The 22,740-nt window shown below is 38.7% G+C and overlaps 1 protein-coding gene across 1 annotated transcript; it reads right to left on the bottom strand.

Annotated features, from left to right (window-relative positions):
* MRPL39 (mitochondrial ribosomal protein L39) lies at positions 1 to 22,288 on the bottom strand. The gene is given in 11 exon segments (XM_022574401.3): positions 1 to 1,924; positions 1,926 to 1,946; positions 3,013 to 3,060; positions 7,632 to 7,785; positions 9,222 to 9,287; positions 11,811 to 11,923; positions 15,347 to 15,414; positions 16,479 to 16,578; positions 19,242 to 19,381; positions 21,180 to 21,386; positions 22,181 to 22,288. Coding segments are annotated over 11 exon segments (1,056 nt in total). The 5' UTR covers positions 22,245 to 22,288; the 3' UTR covers positions 1 to 1,849.
* Between the last annotated feature and the right edge of the window lie 452 nt (positions 22,289 to 22,740).

Here is a 22,740-nt window from a genome sequence, read left to right as displayed (position 1 = left end):
AAACATAAATAGCTTTACTTTTCTAATAAACACTTTTAGTTTTACCCTGCACCCACCATTTAAAATCACTGCACAGCCTTTCCTCTTATAATGACCCTGTCTTTGTCTTTCTCCTTCAATAGTAATTATTATAGAAAGTTAAGTAGAAAGAGAAGAAAACTTACAAGACCAAGTTCCCAATATAAATTACCAAGTACAACAATTCCATTAAAAATACAACCTGAGGCATATATCTAGGCTTCTCAAGATGGTCATTTTATTTTTCATCTATAAAATGAAATCATTAGTTTAAGAAAAATATCAGCAATGCTGCAACAAGGTATTTTAAATCAATCTGTTTTGTTGAAAAAAACCAATAATTCTACTTTGAATATAGTATAAAACAGGTTTAGTAGAAATAGATATCTGTATGGTAATATTTCTATTATATGTCACTCAGACATAGCAAACAAACAGAGCTAAACTGTATCCCTCATCACCCCCAAAACCTGCCCTACTTCCTGCATTATCTATTTCAGTGAAGGGCTCTACCCAGGTGCCCAAGCCTGGCATGAGAGAATCCACAGTTCTCTTACCTGCATATTGAATCAACAGTCCTATTAATTCCACCTAAGTAACTCTCACAGCCATTTTCACTGCCCTGCCGGAACTTCAGGATCTCATCATCTACTATGGCTTAAGTCACAGTTATCTTCCATGCTGCCCTCAGAATGAGCTTTTACACAGGAATAGTTTACCAATAGGTCACTTCCTTATTCAAATTCTCCAGTTACCTGTCACTTCCTTATTCAAATTCTCCAGTTACCTCCAATCACCTTCAGGAGGGGAATGCAAATTCCACATCATGGAAGACAAGCCCCTCATATTCTATTTCCAACAAACTAATCTGGACTCATCACCCACCCTACATGTGACTGTACATCCATATTCATCTTACATTCACCACGCACTCCATTCCTCCACGCCTCTTTAGGCGAGTAGCTTCCTCTGAGATAAACCCATCCCCAAGCAAATTATCTGCCTGGCCCACTTTTATTCATCCATTAAAACCAGCTTAAGAAACACCAATTCCTGGGAAGCTTCCTTAACCAACCCCTCCCAGCTTGGTTTCGGTCCTTCTCTTCTTTATGCCAGAGCCCCACATGTACACCTGAATTGTCTGCTTCTAAGTCTAGTTATCCTGTTCAAGTAACTTCCTTGAGGACAGCAAGAAGATTGTGTTCATTACTGTACCCACTGTTGCTGGCACATAACAAACATTCAATAAGTCTGTGTAGTTAAATCAATGAACCATATGTTTAACCTACTCCCTTTAGACGAGCAAACAAACAGTGGAAGAAGGAAACTGAACCAAAATAAATGTTGCAAAAACAGCTACTCACTGATTTCTACTAGATACTACTCTAGGTTACTGTCTCTACTATTTTTCTACATTTCTTATAGACTCATTTTTTTCTCTAGTTTCTTAATCTAAAATGGACATTGTGACCAACCAAAGAGACAAAGTTACTCTCCCTATTCAAAAACACTTTCTTCTCATGAGAAAAAGAAAATTTACATCACCTTTACACAAAAACATTATAGCTAAGTGCCTAAATAGTGAATTCTATCTGTAAAGTCATTGATAAAGACTAAGTTTACACATCATCATGCAAAATAATCAATACAAATTTATTGGGTAATCCCCCATATGCCGAGTGCTGTGTTCAAACTCTGGCATTACACATAGTATACAACAAACCTTGAATGGGTTAACACAATGTAAATGTACTAGCAAAAATAATCAGAAAACAATATGAGGAGGGATACAATCAAGCAGAAATTGCAGGGATGGATATTTGTTCAGAGTTTACTCTGAGAATGTTACATGGAGAAGGTAAGATTTGGACAAGGTCTTGCAGAATGAGTAGGATGTAAACAGACAGGAGGAGGATGGGAAACAGAGTCTAGACATAACTGTCATAAAGAAACAAACTTGAGCATAAGTTTGAGTTAACAATATGCAATACGTATTTGAAAGTTGCTAAGAGAGGAGATTTTAAACCTTCTCACCATAAAAAAAGCTAACTCCCTGAGATAATGGATGTGTTAACTAACTTATTGTGTTAAACATTTTGCAATATATAGATATAACAAATCATTACACAGTATACCTTAAAATTACACAATGTACGTATTTCAATACTTCAATATTTCAATATACTTCAATATTTCAATATACTTCAATATTGAAGTATTTCAATACTTCAATATTTCAATATACTTCAATATTTCAGCTGTATTTCAATAAAGCTGGAAAAAAATGAAGTGACAGAAGAAGGTAAACTAAAACAAAGAAACAAGAAAGTAAGTTTGATGTGTACTTGTAAGCTTGACTAGAGTGGAAACTTAGGGTAATGAGGAAGGGTTCATGAGGCCAGGTTACACAGGAGAGCTATCAGATAATGTAAGTAAAAAGTTAACACTTAGTCTCTGAAAGAGTGAACAGGGATGATCATGGTCAAGAAATATAATCATTCCTATTTGTGAAATCTAGATGCTAGTGACACAGAATAAACGACAGTAGCAACAGTATTCAAATTTGGTTCTTCAGGACATTTGCATATTTAATATGTCAACTGTCGAGGCAGCTTTAACTCATATCTGGCAAATCTTTAAATGTTCATTAAGTTTACCAAAAAATTATCAAGACCTAATTAACACCATTACAACCATTAAGAACTACAACTACTATACAGTAATATTCTTATTTTTCTTCAAGTTCTACAATATCATTCCCATGATACTAACAAATAAAAATGAAAAGAATTGCCAAATAACAACTTTTCTCTTGCCAAAATACTAACAGGGTCAACAACCACAATACCGCTTTAGCTATTTAGACAACTAATTACTTTTTTCTTTCTTTCTCTTTTCTTTTTTCTTTATTATTTTGTTCTTGTGGTAGTAGTGGTTGCTTAATTTCAAGGAAAATTTCTTCATAGAAATGTACTCACATGTTGTCAAAAACACCATTTTCCGAGACCTTTCCAATAGTTTATTCCATATCGTAAAATGTGCCTTGAGAAGAAAAGATTTACTATGAGTTATATAAAGCACAAAAGTTACAATAGAAGAGGCTGAGTCTTTACATAGGTTTTAAACAAAACAAATACATAAAAAGTTAGGCAGTACTAATGAGGCTAAGTGGTTCCAAAAGTGAGTTCAAGTAGGGAAAAAGGGTACATACTATACAGAACAGCTGCATTGTTTAGCATTTAAGAAAAGAAGACTTAAGGACTGAATATGCCATTCTTCCTCTTTGTGCTTCTTAATCATTACCACCGTAGAACACATTCCTTCTAATGGGAAGCAAAAATCTGTCCCACTTTTCCACCCGTTCTTTTCTTAAATAGCCAATTCCAATATGCTAGTGGTCATTCTTCAAATCACAAGCAAGCACAAGGAAAGGTTCATTAAGAACCAACTGTGACGCAAGAGGGAGGGGATATGGGGATACATGTATATGTATAGCTGATTCACTTTGTTATACAGCAGAAACTAACACACATTGTAAAGCAATTATACTCCAATAAAGATGTTAAAAAAAAAAAGAAACTATGACATCTCACACTGAAAGAGCAGACCTAGAGGATTTAGTAAATTACCCTAAAGAACAAGTAAAAACTAATGAAGACAACAGTAAAGTTATAGAACCACTTTCCTTAATTCTTAACAATCTTATGTAGCAGAGGATTATCAGAATGCATAAATGAAAAATGCAAGGTGCAAAACGACCACATCAATGTTACTAACTCAGTTGAAGGTGATACTGAGGGATATGGGTGGGTCAGGGACTATTTCAAACTGGATGAGCTGGTAAAATCTGTAATAAAAGGTAAAATTACTAAATATGTACACGCAAACCTTCTGGAGGAAGAGCAGCATGGTATGTTAAAGGGAAAACCATACCTGGCTCAGGCAGAATGAGCAGCGGGTGGGAGACTTTAAGGTGTGAGTGGAATATAACGGGTAACGGAGAAAGCGGTATGAGATGCAGTCAGAGAGAGAGAGGCAGGAGCCACACAACGTAGGGCTTTGTGAGACAGAGTGAAGGGTTGGCATTTGTTCATGAGAAGCCACTGGAACGTCTGGGGCAGAGGAACTGCATGATCTGATTTGTATATTAAAAGCTTCGTTTTGGCTACTCAGCAGAGAATGTGCTGTAGGGGGCAAGAATGAAAGCAAAGAAGGGGAGTGAAGAGAAAGAGCAACAGGGATGAGGGAAGCAGTAGTGGATGAGCTGCTATGCCATGGATGCATTCGGAATATGTTTTAGGGTTAGGAGTTGAAAGGACTTGCTGGTGGATGGGATGGGGCATGGCTATGAGGGAAACAGAGAATCAAGGATTACCTCAAACAGCCGGCTAGACGACAGTATCATTTACTGAAATGGAAAAAGCTAGGAAAGGAAGGTGTGTGGAAAAAACATGTAAAGGACACGTATGGTAAAAACTAAAAAATGCTGATGAAAGGGATGAAAGAAGATTTAAATAAATGAAAAGATATACTGTGTTCATAGACTGGAAGGCTCAATGCAGTAAAGACATCAATTCTCCCCAAACTGATATACAGGTTTAATAAAATTTCTATCAAAATCCCAGCAAGGGAGAACCATTGAAGATTGCGGAAAAGTAAGACGCGGAGATCATCTTCCTCCCCACAAATACATCAGAAATACATCTACATGTGGAACAACTCCTACAGAACACATACTGAATGCTGGCAGAAGACCTCAGACTTCCCAAAAGACAAGAAACTCCCCACGTACCAGGGTAGGGCAAAAGAAAAAAGAAAATCCCAGCAAGATTTATTGATAGAAAAAAGATTACCCTAAAGTTAAATGGAAAGGCAATGGATCTAGAATAGCTAAAACAATTTTTATAACAAATAATAACATGGGAGGAATTATTCTACCTCATTTTAAGACCTATTAAAGCTATAGTAATCAAGATTGTGTGATATCTGGAAGAGAGAGAGACACAAAAATCAATGGAACACAATTGAGAACCCAGAAATAGACCCACACATATACAACCACTGATTTTTAACAACAGTACAAAAGCAACTCAACAGAGGAAGGATAGCCTTTTCAACAAATGGTACTGGAGCAATTTGACAAGTATAGGGAAAAAGAAAACAAGGAACCTCATCCTAAATCTCATACCTTATACAAAATTTAACTCAAAATAAACTACAAACTTAAATATAAAACTTTTAGGAAAAACAATAGGGGAGAATCTTTGGGATCTAGGGCTGGGCATTTAATTCTTAGAATTGACACCAAAAGTATGATCCATAAAGGGAAAAACTGATAACCGGACTTCATCAAAATTAAAAACTGCTACCTGTAAAAACCTGTTAAGAGGATGAAAAGACAAGCTACAGACAGAAAGAGAATATTTGCAAACTACATATCTAGCAAAGAACTAGTATCCAGAATATCAAAAAAACAAAAAAACAAAAACTCTCAAAACAACAGTAAAAAAGCAAACAATCCAATTAGAATGCAGGCAAAAGAGAAAAACAGACATTTCATCAAAAAAAGATACAGGTGGCAAGTAAGCCCATGAAAAGATGTTCAACATAACTGGCCAGTAGAGAAATGCAAATTAAAATTAAATAAGAAACCACTACAAACCCATCAGAATAGCTCAAATAAAAATTACTGACAATATCAAGTGCTGACAAGGATTAGAAAAACTGATTATTTACACACTGCTGGTGGGAACAGAAACTGGAACTTAGCTTGGTAGTTTCTTAAAAAACTAAACATGCCCCTGCCATATGACCCAGCAATTGCACTCCTGGGCATTTATCCCAAAGAAATGAAAACATTTATTCACAAAAACCTACACACCAACGTTTACTGCAGCTTTATTCATAATAGCTTTATTCAAAGTAGCCAGAAGCAACCCAAATATCCTTTAACAAGTGAACGGCTAAACAAACTGTGGTATATCCACACCAAGGAATACCACTCAGCAATTAAAAGGAACAAACAATTTTTTTTCTGTTTTGTTTTGTTTTTTATTTATTTATTTATTTTTATTTTTGGCTGCCTTGGGTCTTTGTTGCTGCACATGGGCTTTCTCTAGTTGTGGTGAGCAGGGGCCACTCTTCGTTGCAGTGTGCGTGCTTCTCATTGGGTGGCTTCTCTTGTTGCAGAGCACAAGCTCTAGGTGCACGAGCTTCAGTAGCTGTGGCACTCGGGCTCCGTAGTTGTGGCTCGCGGGATCTAGAGCACAGGCTCAGTAGTTGTGGCGCATGGGCTTAGTTGCTCCGCGGCATGTGGGATCTTCCCAGACCAGGGACCGAACCTGTGTCCCTTGCACTGGCAGGCAGATTCTTAACCACTGTGCCACCAGGGAAGCCCAAAAGGAACGAACTATTGACATATTGATACATGCAACAATTTAGATGAATCTCCAGAGAATTACACTGAGTGAAAAAACCCAATCCCAAAAGATCACAATAGTGAATGATCCCATTCATATGACATTCCTGAAATGACAAAATTATAGAAATGGAGAACAAATGAGAAGTTACCAGAAGCAAGGAGGTGGGGGCGGAGCAGAGGGGAGTGGGTGTGAGTGGCTGTGGCTATCAAAGGCCAACATGAGGGATCCTTGTGAAGGAATTGCTCTGTATCTTCACTGTATCAATGTCCATACTCTGGCTGTGATAGTGTGCTATAGTTTTGCAAGATGTTACCATTGGAAAAACTGGGTAGAGGTACTTGGGATCTCTCTGTATTATTTCTTAGGACTGCATATAAATCTACAATTATCTCAAAATCAGAACTTTAATTAAAAAATAGAAGCATTAGCAAGGCGTGGGAGTAATATGGAAAATGATATGGAATAGATCCTCAAAATAGATTAGGGAGAAGAACGTGCCAAATGTTAAGGCCAAAAGGCACCCCTGAAGGTCCTATCAATATGTGCTCCATTACTCCTCACTGCACCCTCCTCTATACTAATTTGAAGTATTAAAAATACTATCTCGGACTTCCCTGGTGGCGCAGTCATTAAGAATCCGCCTGCCAATGCAGGGGACACAGGTTCGAGACCTGGTCCAGGAAGGTCCCACATGTCGCGAAGGAACTAAGCCCGTGTGCCACAACTACTGAGCCTGCGCTCTAGAGCCCACAAGCCACAACGACTGAGCCCACCTGCCACAACTATTGAAGTCCGTGCACCTAGAGCCCGTGCTCCACAGCGAGAGAGGCCACCGTAATGAGAAGCCCACACACCACAACAAAGAGTAGCCTCCGCTAGCCACAACTAGAGAAAGCCCACGGGCAGCAACGAAGACCCAATGCAGCCAAGAATAAATAAATAAATAAATGTATAAAAAAAAGAAAAACTATCTCAATTTGATTTAATTTTTTCAACTAATACTTCTTTTGTAAATTATCTGTTTACATCCTGGGTAAAATTATTTTTAATCATAAACCCAAGTTGACAAAATATTAGTGTTACACAACTTAATGAAAATTAAAATGTATGTCCTTCAAATTGGTATAAAATCAAGACCAGAATCACACCCACACCCAAACTGAATGACCTGAAACTTTAAGCTTTACTTACTCTTAAGTGCACAGGTAAAGAGAGACCCTGGAATCTTCGTACAAGACTAGACTGGGTGGCTTGAAGATTATGAACCGCTGACACTTCGTACTGGAAACAAATACTTGTTCTTGGAATAAGAGGGCCCTCACTCACATCAATGAAGTCACCAAATCTGATTTGATTTAAAAAATAAATAAAACCTCAAAATCAAATCACTTACAATAGTTAAAAAAAATCTATTCATTCTTTTTGCCACTACATCCCTAATCAAGAACAATCTATGTGGATCAATTCCATCTCTAATAGCCCCTGACACAAGAATTTCAAGTGATAAGACTAAAATTTTAGAAATTAAAATCAATGAATCCGGGCTTCCGTGGTGGCGCAGTGGTTGAGAGTCCGCCTGCCGATGCAGGGGACACGGGTTCGTGCCCCAGTCCGGGAAGATCCCACATGCCGCGGAACGGCTGGGCCCGTGAGCCATGGCCGCTGAGCCTGCATGTCCGGAGCCTGTGCTCCGCAACGGGAGAGGCCACAACAGTGAGAGGCCCACGTACCACAAAAAAAAAAAAAACAAAAAAAAACAGTGAATCCTTTTCTTACTTAGCATTAATATAATTTTAAAGATTTTTAAATAATTTTTTAATTAATTAACTATTTGGCTGCTTTGGGTCTCTGTTGCTGCGTACAGGCTTTCTCTAGTTGCAGCGAGCAGGGCTACTCTTCATTGCAGTGAGCGGTTTTCTCACTGCGGTGGCTTCTTTTGTTGTGGAGCACGGGCTCTAGGTGCACGGGCTTCAGTAGTTGTGGCTCGTGGGCTCTAGAGCACAGGCTCAGTAGTTGTGGTGCACGGGCTTAGTTGCTCCACGGCATGTGGGATCTTCCCGGACCAGGGCTGGAACCTGTGTCCCCTGCATTGGCAGGCAGATTCTTAACCACTGCACCACCAAGGAAGCCCCTTAAAGATTTTTAAGATCACTGAACACATCATGCTATCAAGTGGATCCAATGTCTAAAACTGATATCCTATCACCTTATAACAACTAACTGCAACAGAGTTTAGAATTTAGCATGTAAGACAGCTTCTTAGAGGAAAAAATTTAAATCTGAGTCAAGAAAACATGAAGTTGAGAAAACAGATACAGGCCGTGAAGCCACTTTTGCATAATGCATTCTTACCTCTCTCATCCCAGCATCAGAAAGCACACTGTGATATAACTTCCTTATATGTAACATAAGTAGTAACTAATTAGGCAGTATTCATGTTTCTATATACATATGAATCATGTTCATTTCATAACAATGAGTATTTTGCCCAATTTCAAAATTAACTGTAAAAATTACATTTTCTTACAATGGTTTCCAACTCTTTCAGAAATAAAAATAACAAACAATAAAATGAGGAACAGAAACCCCAACTGTTCCTGAAGATGACTTAAAGCTTCCAATTACACCATAGCAAAAAATTGAACAAAGCAGTAAAAAGTTAGGTAATAAGACCAAAAAATTAAGGTACAAATCTTTTCCAGTCATACACCAGTCAGGTAACAATAAAACTAAACCTTTCTATAAATTAGCATAGCAGTCAATTTTTATATTTTTACTTACCTGTGTAGCTTGACTATTCTCTCAGGGTTCTGAGATGCCTTCTCTTCTATGAAATCTAATTTGTACCTAAAAAGCAGCAAAGAAACAAATGTTTTAATTCTAAATGTACAAAAAGGTGTTTAAAGCCACTTCCCTTTCTCTTCCTCTTCAGCCGTAATTTTTGCAAGAGGGGTTTACACTTGGAACCTCCCCTTCCTCACTTCCCATTCACACCTCACCTCCTTCAATCTGGCCACAGCTTCACAACTCCACCAAACTGTTCTCCTTGGTGCCAACCTAATGGACACTCTTTAGTCCTTATTTCCACTGCTCACCTCCACTTCTCAAAGTGTTCTTTTCCACCGGCTTCTGTGGCATTCCCTACTGCTTGTTATTTTAACTCTCTGGTCACCCTTCTCTTTCCCTGCCCTTCAAGGGTTCTGTCCATAAATTCTTTTCACTCTAAGCATCCTCTCTGGGCTAGCTCCTTGATTTGCACAGTTTTAATTACTACTTATGTGTTTATATCTTCTACACCTCTGCTTCCAATCCACATACCTCTTCTGAGCCCCAAACTGTATATCCAAAACACTCCAGACATCCACCAGGGTGTCTACAAGCATCTCACACTCCCAAGTTCTCAAACTGAACAAAAACTTACCCTCTCTTTTCTCACCAAACTTATTCTTATTCCTGAATTCCCTAATTTAGTAAATGACACCACCAACTACCCACATCTCCAAGTGAAAAACTTCAGAGATTCCTTGATTCCTGTTTCTCCCACCACATTCCCTCCATCCAATTCATTACCAAGTCACATCAATTCTACTGCCTAAATGTCTCTCAAATCCACTAGGGTCTGTCAGTATAATGAATAGTACAGATGGAACTGCACAGCCCAGGTTCAAATCATGACCTTACCACTTACTATTAAGAGCCTTGCCTATCTACCCCAGAATGCTAAACAAACATTACACATGTGTGGCGAGGCTGGGAAGCGTCAGTTTGTGCAAAAACATCCGCTTACTGCCACACCCCTTCTTCCAGAGCGCCGATGATTACTGAGGGAGCCAATTCCCTTGAATGTTTGTTCCTCTTGACCCACTTCTAAGAGAAACTCCTGTCCCCTGGGAGGCAAAGCCACTGAAAGTTCCCCCTACAGGAGAAAGGCCCCATCACTGATCCACCTTCAACCTCCAAAACTCTTGTCTCCTCAAACTTGCCCCTAAATGATCTCCCACCTCCCTTTACACATTCACCTAAAGTTACCAAAGTCCTACAAGCCTCTCCTAGACTTTGACAGTTGAGTGGGAGGAAAGGGAAATCTCAGTGTAACATGAAATGAAAGTTTAGAGTACGCTGCCCAATATAGTAGCTATGGAGCACTTAAATGTAATTAGTCCTAATTGAAATGTGCCTTAAGTGTAAAATACACACCAGACTCTGAAGACTTAGTATGAAAAAGAGAATTATAAAATATTAAGTTTTTAATATCAATCACATGTTGAAATGTTTCAGATACATTGTTTACATAAAACTGTTTTATTAAAATTAACTTCACCTTTATTTTGAATTTTTAATATAGCTAACTAAGAAATTTAGTTATATAGATGACTCACATTATATTTCTATTGGACAACACAGCCCTAGAATTTTGGTGGGGGAGGTGACTTGATAAATTCTGATAATTTAAGGAATTTTCTTATAGAATTAATGGTAATTTAGTTGTAAAGAATAATTTGTACTCCAGTTCAGTATATTCCTACTGCTTTCTAAGTACACTGGTTCCAAAATATGCTAAATATTATAAACTAGCCCCATGAGAATCTGTGCCTCATTTTATAAATAGCTAAAGAAATTCCAAACCATTTACCTTTAACAATTTGCAGGTGCACATTTTGGCTTCAGAATCCAGTATCTATATGATTTTTTGCAATGCAGGTATTCCTTTCTAATTAATTCTAATTTTAATTTGTTTAACATTAAAATTTAGTTTATGTTCTCACAATTAGTATAAGATAAATTGGAAGTTTTCTGAGTGAAAAAGGGAATTGAGAAGGCAGGCAGGATTTAACATGTTGGCGAAGAAAATCTATCAAATGGTTAATTCCCATGCAGAAGACTAAGATCTGTGTGAACGTTTTACTTCAGCTGTTAGATGCCTCCGAACAGCTGGTATTTTCTGTCTTACCCTTTTCATCTGAAGAGTGGAAAGATGGGAAGGAAAGGTTGCCAAATGCAACAGTTTAAATAAATTTAAGTTTAAATTCAAAATAATGCAATTTCTTAACGTAGGCTACCACTTCACAATGGAAGGAAAAAAGGGAAACATATTGCTATGGTGATATAAAGAAAAGGACTAGCCAAAGAAAAAGAGAAGTAAGACAAAGTAAGAAAATTATCAAAGGTGTGGCAGGGGCACTTCTTCTCAGTGAAATAATGAGGTGAACAAAAGCAAATAGGCTGGTGCAGAAAAGAGATCCCAGAGCTAAAAAGTAAAAAGTGTGCTACATAAATACATCAAATATGAAAGTTATTAAGAGCTGAATTTTCTTCATTACATACAACTTTGGGAGGTTTAATTTTGTTTAAAAGGAAGCCAACACTTACTTATTGTGTTGAAATATTTCTAACGCCACTTTTGCTTCAACTTCCAGAGTTTCAAATGGAAGATCTTTATAAATTAAAGTACGAGCATCTTTTGTGAAGGAACATAGGTTCTCCTTAAAAATGAAAGTATTAACCTTTTGTAACAATTTACTTAAAAACATTTCCCTATAAGGCAGATAAAACTGTATGCTTAATATTATAAGTCCAACTACAACAAAAAGCAAATTTACTAGGAAAGAAAGCATTAATTTGCAACAATTAAATACTGGAACCATAAAATGTACAATTAGCAATTTCTCCCAATTCTACAAACTATAAAACTTGTAATTAACTTGTAAATTAAATAGCCGCCTGTATGAGAAATATTATGGATAATCCCACAAAGAAATTTTAATAAACATTTCATTCAAATTATATAGCCCTATAAACGTTTATTAAAATGATGGTGCAACAAGTAGAAATACTAATAAGTAAATGGTAAGATACAAAAAATTGTTTATACTATGAGTATAAAACTAAGCTTTTTAAATAAAGGCATGAGGAAAAAATTATCATTTATGTGATTCAGAAACTTTCACTAGGAAATGTAATGTCATCATTGGCCATGTCCAAAATATAGCATAAATCCAATATTAGAAATTTCTGTTTAATGAAAATGTCAATTTCACACAATTAAAATGGTTAATAATACACATTAACAATGTTTATGAGTTTAGTAAAAACTATAGTCGAGTTTTCACACTATAAATCATAACTAATACAGAAAAGATCAAGTACTATTATGCAAATAATTTTTGCAATAAAATTCTTTCCATAAACTTCCTAATAGACTCTTGAATGAAATGACTCTTCTCCATTCTTAAATGGACAATTTTCTGTATAACCAACGCACATTCATGGTTTAATATAGCTGTTACTTGACTGTAACTTTCCCCCACTTTCTAAACCCCACGGTGCCTGCAATTAACTAGTACATTTCTTTTTTAAAGTTTTATCTTTAAAAAAAGGAAAAGGAAGCAGCAAGTTTCATACATAATGAGACTTAAATTTTCATCTCCTTAGTTTTTACTTAACTCCCCCAATGAATTAAGCATCTTGACAGACTTGAAAAAAAAAGAAATTATATTGCCACAAGTCCACAGATCATGAAGAAACTGTTCCAACCTCTCCCCTCACCCCCCCATCTCTCCCAATATCTCTCTTCCCTCCCTTTCTCTCTCTTTTTTCCTTCCTGTTTCCCTCCTCTCTCTCTCTTGATATTAAGCAGTAACGGCAGGATTACACAAGAAATAACTGTCAAAGCCAGCATTTAAATCTGGATCTTCCCTGACTCCAAAAATTTTTTTTCAGGTGTCATTCGTGATTTCCTTTTTTTTTCCCCCACATCTTTATTGGAGTATAAATGCTTTACAATGGTGTGTTAGTTTCTGCTGTATAACAAAGTGAATCAGCTATACATATACATATATCCCCATATCCCCTCCCTCTTGAGCCTCCCTGCCACCCTCCCTATCCCACCCCTCTAGGTCATCACAAAGCACCGAGCTGATCTCCCTGTGCTATGCGGCTGCTTCCCACTAGCTATCTAGCTTACGTTTGGTAGTGTATATATGTCAGTGCCACTCTCTCACTTCGTCCCAGCTTGCCCTCCCACCCCCAACCTCCCGTGCCCTCTACGTCTGCATCTTTATTAGTGCCCTGCCACTAGGTTCATCAGTACAGCTTTTTAAAATTCCATATATATGCATTAGCATACAGTATTTGTTTTTCTCTTTCTGACTTACTTCACTCTGTATGACAGATTCCAGGTCCATCCACCTCACTACAAATAACTCAATTTTGTTTCTTTTTATGGCTGAGTAATATTCCATTGTATATATGTACCACATCTTCTTTATCCATTCATCTGTTGATGGACACTTAGGTTGTTTCCATGTCCTGGCTATTGTAAATAGTGCTGCAATGAACATTGTGGTGCATGTCTCTTTTTGAATTATGGTTTTCTCAGGGTATATGACCAGTAGTGGGATTGCTGGGTCATATGGTAGTTCTATTTTTAGTTTTTTAAGGAACCTCCATACTGTTCTCCATAGTGGCTGTATCAATTTACATTCCCACCAGCAGTGCAGGAGGGTTCCCTTTTCTCTGCACCCTCTCCAGCATTTATTGTTTGTAGATTTTTTGATGGTGGCCATTCTGACTGGTGTGAGGTGATAACCTCATTGTGGTTTTGATTTGCATTTCTCTAATGATTGGTGATGTTGAGCGTCTTTCCATGCATTTGCTGGCTGACTCCAAAATTTTTCCTTTTAGAAACTACAATATTTCACTAAATCCAAGATGCACCACTAAGAAAAAACATTACCAGTTATAATCATAAGATGCTATCTACTGTAAGTCACATTTGCTCCAGAGAATTACACTGAGTGAAAAAAGTCAATCCCAAAAGATTACATACTGAACGATTTCATTTACATAACATTCTTGAAATGACAAAACTATACAAATAGAGAACAGATTAGTGGTTGCCACAGTTTAAGGATGGGGGGGGCGGATGGAGACTAAAGAGAAACGTGGGTAATTTTGGCAGTGATAGAAATGTTCCTGGCCGTATCAGTGTCAATATCCTGGTTGTGATATGGTACTATGGTTTTGCAAGATAATACCATTGGGGAAACTGAGTAAAAGGAACATGGAATCTCTATGTATTATTCCTTAAACTCCATGTGTATCTATAATTTTCTTCAACTAAAAACAGTTTAATTAAAAAAAGTTATAGAAACAAACAAAAGACACATTTGTTTTCAGAGATATTAAAATGTGAAAAAAATGTACATAGTGGAATTGATAAAATGGTATGCTACACTGCCGCCCCTCTTCTGATCTCCAAACTTCCAATCTGTAGGACATACAGTTTTGCTTAATTAAGAATTAGGCATTTGTCTGTTCTCCCCAATCATAACTAAGCCTCTAGGCTTGACTTTTGCAAGCCATCAGCATCCTCTACCTACACAGCACCTGATCTAGATTCACTCTGTTAACCAGGCTCCTGCTGCTACCCCAGTCCCAGACCAACAAGGAGCACCCTCCTTATGAAGGCAGACCGTTCCAGAAGAGGCTAGTTTGCTGCTATTTCGGTTACCTTTGTCAAAGCCTGATATTTTAATTCACCCCTCCCCCACTCTCAATGTAACCCTTGGTGATAGGAAGATCTCAGGATGCAATAGGCTTAAAATGGCTTAGGGCAGTGGTTTTCAGATTGTGCTCTGAAGATCCAAGGAGGTAATGCTCCAGGCCCCTTGCCCCCACATCAACCAAGATAGTTAAGCTTCTATATTTTATTCTGGGTACCATGCTGTTGTGAATACCCTCCATCATATACATCTGTCTTAAATACACTAAAAAGCAACAATAAAGATTGACTGATTCTTTTAATATCCTCGACATGCAGTACCATTCAACAATACTAACACAGGACTCGTTCTAACAAAGAAAGGCACAGACTCTAAAATTAATACTCCAAAGACTAGACTTACTTTTGTTGGCATCCACTCATCAAGTCTCTTATCCAAAACTACATCATAGCAGAAGGCTCCAGTGATTACTGTAAATCCAACCAAAATAAAAAGCAAAGTCAAATCTGTTAGGGTAGAAAGTTCTAATTTGCAACAAATGAATATTTAGACCAAAAATGAAGGGTCAACAATCTCTCCCAACACTACAAATTATAAAATTGTCACCATTATTCCAGCTGCTTGTCAGAGCTACACCAACTTTCCCCCCACCATAAAACTAACTCACCTTTTTGTTAACCCAACATCACCAGTATTTTTTAACCATTCACATTTTCTTCAGGAATATTACCACCATAGAGATCTCAAATATTAGTTACTAGATATAAAAATTCCTAAAGAGTAAGATATTTAATAAGTAGATGAATAACTAAATGGACATGAAATGTTTATTTTCTTTTTTAATATCTTCTAAATTTCTTCATTTTTTGTTGTTTTGTTTAGAATCATTTATTGCCAAATCAAATATTTTTTGGTATATAAACTTCCACCTTTTTTAAAAAAAATACAATTGTGATCCTACTACACATACTGTTGCAAGATCCTAGTTTTAGGAAAATTACAAAGAATGTGAACTCTTCCACCTCCCCAAAATGGTATTCCTCTCCAGTGTCAGGGTCATTTCTGGTGAAATGGTACCACCTAAACACAGTTTTCTACAGAAGTCTATTTATACTCATATCTCCTCCTCACATTCTGTTTGGAAATAAGTACTTAAAATGCTAAGAAATAAATACTGACAAAATATAATTACATGAAATTCACATTCAAAAGAAACATTCTCCTCTAATTCTATTATGTTAATAATTGACCGCCAATAATTAAATAAAATGGATTCTTTTACCATTATAAATAGAAGGTATATATGACAGTGATAGGATGGATTTTGTTACCCATAATAAATGGAATGTATGTATGATGGTAATTTATATTAGACTAAATAAGAAGTGAACTCTATACAACAAAAATATGTACCAAAATATTCAAAGATTACAGAAAATGTCTGTGTCTATATATATATATATATATATATATGTATATAGACACACACACATATATATATATGTTTATTTATTTATTTATATGTGTACATCACCTGGAACTTCTGGAGCTCTGACCAAACTGACCACATATTCATCTTTGAATGCCCTCTCTATCACACAGCCCATCATCATGGCACAAGAACGCCAATAAGCCTAGAAAAATAAAATACACACAAACATAATAAACACAACATTTACTAACATTTCTTTAATATTAAAATTTAGGTTGACTTTTGACTTAGGAACCATTTCTCAAATATCTGTCCATCCTCCACATTTAGCAATGGTTACCATCAGACCATGACATGACCACCACCAAGCAAAACCCACAAAAGAATGAAGCACCAACTTCATGTGGTTAGCAATGCTTGTATAAGATATCAGACACTATAATGTTTATCAACCAATAAATAGTTTTACTACTGGTAGTAATTTTATTTTTAACCCAGGATAAAGTTAACTTGTTAACAAACTTGTGCTAAAGTAAAATAAATATATTAAAATATACCTGTTTATAACATATATAAATATGGAGGGATAACCCAACTTTTTTTTTTTTTCCATCTTTATTGGAGTATAATTGCTTTATAATGGAAGCCAACTTTTAAGGATTACTTATGGGCTTTCCTGGTGGTGCAGTGGTTAAGAATCCCTCTGACAATGCAGGGGACATGGGTTCAAGCCCTGGTCCAGGAAGATCCCACATGCCACGGAGCAACTAAGCCCATGTGCCACAACTACTGAGCCTGTGCTCTAGAGCCCATGAGCCACAACTACTGAGCCCACGTGCCACAACTACTGAAACCCATGTGCCTAGAGCCCGTGCTCCACAACAAGAGAAGCCACCGCAATGAGAAGCCCACGCACCGCAACAAAGAGTAGCCCCCGCTTGCTGCAGCTAGAGAAAGCCCGCACATGGCAACAAAGACCCAATGCAGCCAAAAATAAATAAATAAAAATAAAATAATAAAATTTTAAAAAAGAATTATTTATGACTCCTATCCTATACCTAACATCACATATCACTTAGGTTATTCATATTTATAACAAAGCAACCTCACTATTAACTGGGCTTCCATCTCACTAGCATTTTGATCCATGGACATGCCCAATATGGGTATCCATGCAATGACCTTCCCAGAGTCATAAAGAGAAACGTAAGTCCTACACCATCTTAAGCTCTGTACTGGCACTACTATAACTAGGAACTTGGCTTTCCTAAGCTCTTCTCCGTATCTGAGGAGGACAAGAGTGGGCTCATTTGGTTGCACATGGCAGAGACTGCTCCAGAATGTGTTCTACACAACCACACAAATACATTAAAAATAAATGCAAACCCAGGCCTTGAAGGCCAGTAGCAAAATGCACTTCTTCATCTATCTGACTTGACTGTTTTTAATGTCTGGTGAACTCCAGGGTCAATGCCTAGGTTCAAATCCAGGCTCAGCCACTTAGCAAACTGGTAACCTTGGTCAGGCTATGACACCGCTCTTTGCCTCAGTTTATTTATCTGTAGAAAGGAGATAATAGCACCTTTTATGGGTTTTTTTTTAATGAGGATTAAATGAGTTAATATCTGTGAATCACTAAAACAGTGCCTGATATACAATAAATGTTCAATGTTAGCTACTACTATTATCATGTCTACCATTTCCTTCTTTAAGTATTTCATTTCAACAAATATTTATTAAATACCTACTGTATGTAAGTCAAGGATAAGATCTAATAAGGGACATGATCCCTGTCTTCACAGAGCCAAGAATCCAGTACATTCAACAGTTCGTATTACAAGGGAAAATCAAACTACTGTATCTAGAGACACTAGCCACGTGTTGTGAGGCCCGGAAGAAAAGAGGGATTCATTCTGACAAGAAGAAACTGAGAAGGTTCCACAGAGCATATGGCATTTTAATTGAACTATAACAGGTAAACAGGATTTTAATAGGGAGGAAAGAAAATATTCAAAGAGCATCAACAAAAGCAAGGAGGATAACAGAACAGAAACCATTAGTGACCAAGTCCTCCAGTGTGGCTGGAGCAAAGAGGAAGTGGAAAGATGCCGTGGAAAGTGAAGCTCAAAAGGCAGGTGAGAGTGAGAAGTGTCCACACAGAGCTGGGAAAGTTATATGAACGGTTATCAGGTAGGCAAGTTCTTTAGGAATAAGTGACATCATCATTACTCACATCATTTAATAAAACTCTTGCAGGACTATTAAGGAAGACTTTCAGATTAAAAAAGGACGGGGGGGCTTCCCTGGTGGCGCAGTGGTTGAGAGTCCGCCTGCCCATGCAGGGGACGCAGGTTCGTGCCCTGGTCCAGGAGGATCCCACATGCCGCGGAGCAGCTGGGCCTGTGAACCATGGCCACTGAGCCTGCGCGTCCGGAGCCTGTGCTCCACAACGGGAGAGGCCACAACAGTGAGAGGCCCGCATACCGCAAAAAAAAAAAAAAAAAAAAAAAAAAGGAGGGGGGGAGAGTTAAAAAGTTATTGAAATAATCCAGAAAAGATGGTGAAAGACAAGAATGAAATTACTGCAATATACAGGGTGATTAATAAAAGTAAGCTGAACAAAGATATGAATGTCATTTAGTTTTCTCAAACCAAAATACAGAGACATTAATGCCACTGAGGATTTTTGAACTATGAACATGCCTAATCTACCAAGTAAAACCCTGATTATCTAGTACAGTACAACATTTGACCTTGGCCAGATTTGTACATTTCAAACTCCATAGGAAACAGATTTTAATTAAAAAAAAAGACTAGAAAAACAATTGGGGGGAGGGGTACAAAAGAACATAGAGGCAGAAATACCTTATTGACTTCTCCCGGATCATCATCTTTGAAAGTAAGAAATTTAATTTCACATGACTTGGTCAAAGGCTTATACATGTCCCAAGGCTGTCCGTCCACAAGAGCCAGAATGGACTTCCTGCAGTACCACTCACTTAAATCTAGGAATTTAAAACAGATTGAAGATCTAACTCTAACAAAACCCAAGTGAAAAATTACATGTTTAAGTGCTACGTTAAGAAATAAAACAACAGAAAGGCAAGATTCTGCAAGCTGTCTTTTTTGGGGAGAAAAAAAAGATTTGTAGCCAATACAAAAATAATTCCCAACACATCCAATGTATTGTTAATTATTAATGAAATTACCCAAACAAAAATCATTAAGGCTAAGTCTAACTTGAAATTAATCTGTCAATTATTAAGTAATAAAATAGTTTTCCAAGAGCTACCCTTAAATATTCAGAGAGCAGCATCCTGGATATATTTGGCTATATGCACACACAACTTAGAAGGGAAAATATATAAATATACATCCCAGTAAGTCTGTTCTAGATGGGTTTGGGGTCTTGCTCCCAAACCATCTTTACTTCCCTAACATGGACTCTTCAAGTTAAATACCATAGTTACCAGTTTTTATTCAATAATTATCAGTATGAATTCACACATAAACCAATCAGCTCTGGTCTGTTATATGACTCCAGAATGCAACTCCAACTCTGATTAGATGTTTTTTGAGTACCCAGCTATTCACAGAAGTGGTCAAACCACAGGTCTAAATAAGTTCCATAAGGCGGGGATCATGCCTATTTTTGCTCACTCGCCAGTATAGCTAGAGACTAGCATCAGGCCTGAAATTACCAGGTACTCAATAAAATTTACTGAATGACTGACAGTATGAGTGACAAGCAAAGTCTGAGGGCAGCAGTCATGCTAAGAGTGGTTCAGAGGCTTCATCTCTACATGTGATGTGTGTAAAACTCCTTAAGGGCCTGAGCTCTGTCTTAGACTCCTCTGTATTCCTAACGCCTATCCTACGGCAGAGGTTCAATAAATGCTTGCCAAACAAGTAAGCAATTATAAGTACTAATTCAAGCGCCAAAGTAAAGGAAGATTGAGAGTACACACTCGGCAGGTCAGCTTAAGCTTTTAACTAAAGTTAATTACTTAAATGGAATCATTACTGAGTTTTCCAAAAATCTGAACAATGCAGCCAGTCATATATGAGTGAGCATGTAGGTGTACATATCTACTTTTTGTTCTTTCAGAATTCAAACGTTACCAGTTCTATCAAAGCTACTACAAAAGCATTTTGATCGAAAATAACATAGAGGCCTTGTTCCCTTCATTTCCACACTAAATCACACACAGGGCCTTGTTTTCTCCCGTAAGATATGAACACAACAAATATTTTTACCCCAATCACATTCACCCCATGCACTCACACATTTACCACATGTACATGTAAATGTAAACAAAGACACAACACACAGAGGCAAGTGGTGAGCAGATAAAAGACTTAAGTTAGGCTATAAAGAGCAGGAAAGGAAAAGAAGGCCAAAAAAAAAGCTGATCATCTGAGGCCAGGGCGGTCCCTCCACCCCAAAATCCTTTAATGGGACTCACATGGTGACTGCTCCCATTACACCACAGTGTGTCTAAAAGGGGCAAGCACACTAGTAGCAATGCTTTCAGGTCTGCCTCCTGCAGGAAACAATGACAGCCCTCTAAACTCAGCCAGATTTCAGCAAGTCCCAGGACAACCTATGCGTTACAGCACCAACCTTTCAAGACCCACAGTGCCCTCAACTGCTAAGCCCGCAGTGAACACTCAGTAAGATGCTAGATAAAGGAGAACTTCCGGGAACTTCAGGGAGCAATTACAGCATCTTATCTCCTCTGTACCGGTTCTTCTCCTGATTTATGCAAAATCTTCAAAATGGTACCCTGATTCGTTACTTACGCATGGCACAGCTATAAGGAGTTGAAATGTTTTTATTCATGACAAAGACAGTGCCAGGGTCAAACTTCCCAACGTGCTTAACTTCAATCTTCTCAGTTCGGGGAGTTAATGATAGCTGCCTGGTTTTCTCTTTGTTAAAGAGATCATTCTGCATTTCTGTCAGTTCGGTCGGTGACAGCTGAGAAGCAGGTGATGTTGCTATAAATCCTGTGCAGAAGTTACAATAAATGTGAATACTGACCAAAAAAATAATATATTGCCCCACCCTGTTCCCCTCCCGTATCACCATCCTCCAACAAGGAAAGAATAGGAGGAAAGGGAACTTTAAACGCTGTTCACCAAAATGAGTTCAGAAGTAAACTTAAACCCCTTTCTAATATTAATAATTAAAACGCCCACGGAAAAGAACTGCAGCCTGCCCTGATCCGCGCCTTTACTTCAAGTTTGCTCTTTCACCATCAGATCGCCACTTCCCACCAGTTTCCTAGGTCGTATTCCAATCTGGGCTTTACAATAAGGGGCAAAAAGTAACCAGGAAGTGGAGTCAAAACCAGACCAGTCATTGGAAACGTGAGCAAAACTGTCGCTTTGAAAAGGTCTTGAGGACAAGAAAGCTCCACGAGACTGCAAGTCCCACGCCAAAACTCTCCATATGTAGAGAGAGAAATGCTAAGCTTATTTTCCAAACCCCAAATCAGAGGATTTGGCAAGGCATGTACGAGTCCAATGGAAAAATAAGGACACGTTTGCACCGGGACGTGGTCTCCCTCCCAGGGGCACCCCAAGCTCCTCCCGCGGCCCCGCCCCTGCCCTCCCCGTCCCTCTCGCGTCCCGAGGTATGTACCCCAAGGCCGGGAAGGGGCGGCCAACACAACAGGGACTCAAAAGGCCCTCCTCGGCCCCCAACCCCGCGGGACCCCCCAGGACCCGCCTCGGGCCCAATCTGGGCAGACACCATCCTCTAAGCCTCCCTCCCTGACCCTATGGCCGCTAAAACTCACTCCAGCCAGCCCCGCCGCCGGGGGCGGCCCGCCAGAGCCGCAAGCCCCAGACTCGCACGGCCATTGCCTCCTCCGCGACGCTAGGAACCTCTGCGCGCAAGTCCTTCTCCGGCTTCTTCCCCGGAAACTCCGAGCGCGCACCCCAGGTTCCGTCGGACAGTTTTGTTCCGGGCCGGGCTGTCGGGCGGCATCCGCCACCAGGGGGCGCGCTCGCGCCTCGCTGATAGTCAGTCGCTGGAGGTCTGGAGTCCAGAGCCCGGCTTGTTCCCGGCGCGCGGGGGATGACCCGGAGGTCCTCGGCCCCACGGCGCCCGGTCGGCCACCCGGTGGGCTCTGCAGGGGGACAAGCGTCTCCTTTGGAGCCGCAGAGCCCGACACGCGTCGTCACCCTCCGCCCTCCGCGGGTTCGATTCCCCGCCTGCTGAGCAAAACCCTTGTTTCTCTCAAAGTATGTTTCTGGGGAGAAAAACTGAGAAAAGCTGACTTCTGTTTACTCTTACTTTCGTGGTCAGCCCGGCCGGCCACGTCGATGGCATCTTCAAGCTCTTGGCTTAACTGTC

The sequence above is a fragment of the Delphinapterus leucas genome, chromosome 4 (genome assembly GCF_059928025.1).
Source record: "Delphinapterus leucas isolate spDelLeu-1000000601 "Yukka" chromosome 4, BTC_Dleu_Yukka2, whole genome shotgun sequence".
NCBI lineage: Eukaryota > Metazoa > Chordata > Mammalia > Artiodactyla > Monodontidae > Delphinapterus > Delphinapterus leucas.
The sequence above is the reverse complement of the archived record's forward strand: the minus strand, read 5'-3'. Positions and strand labels throughout refer to the sequence as shown.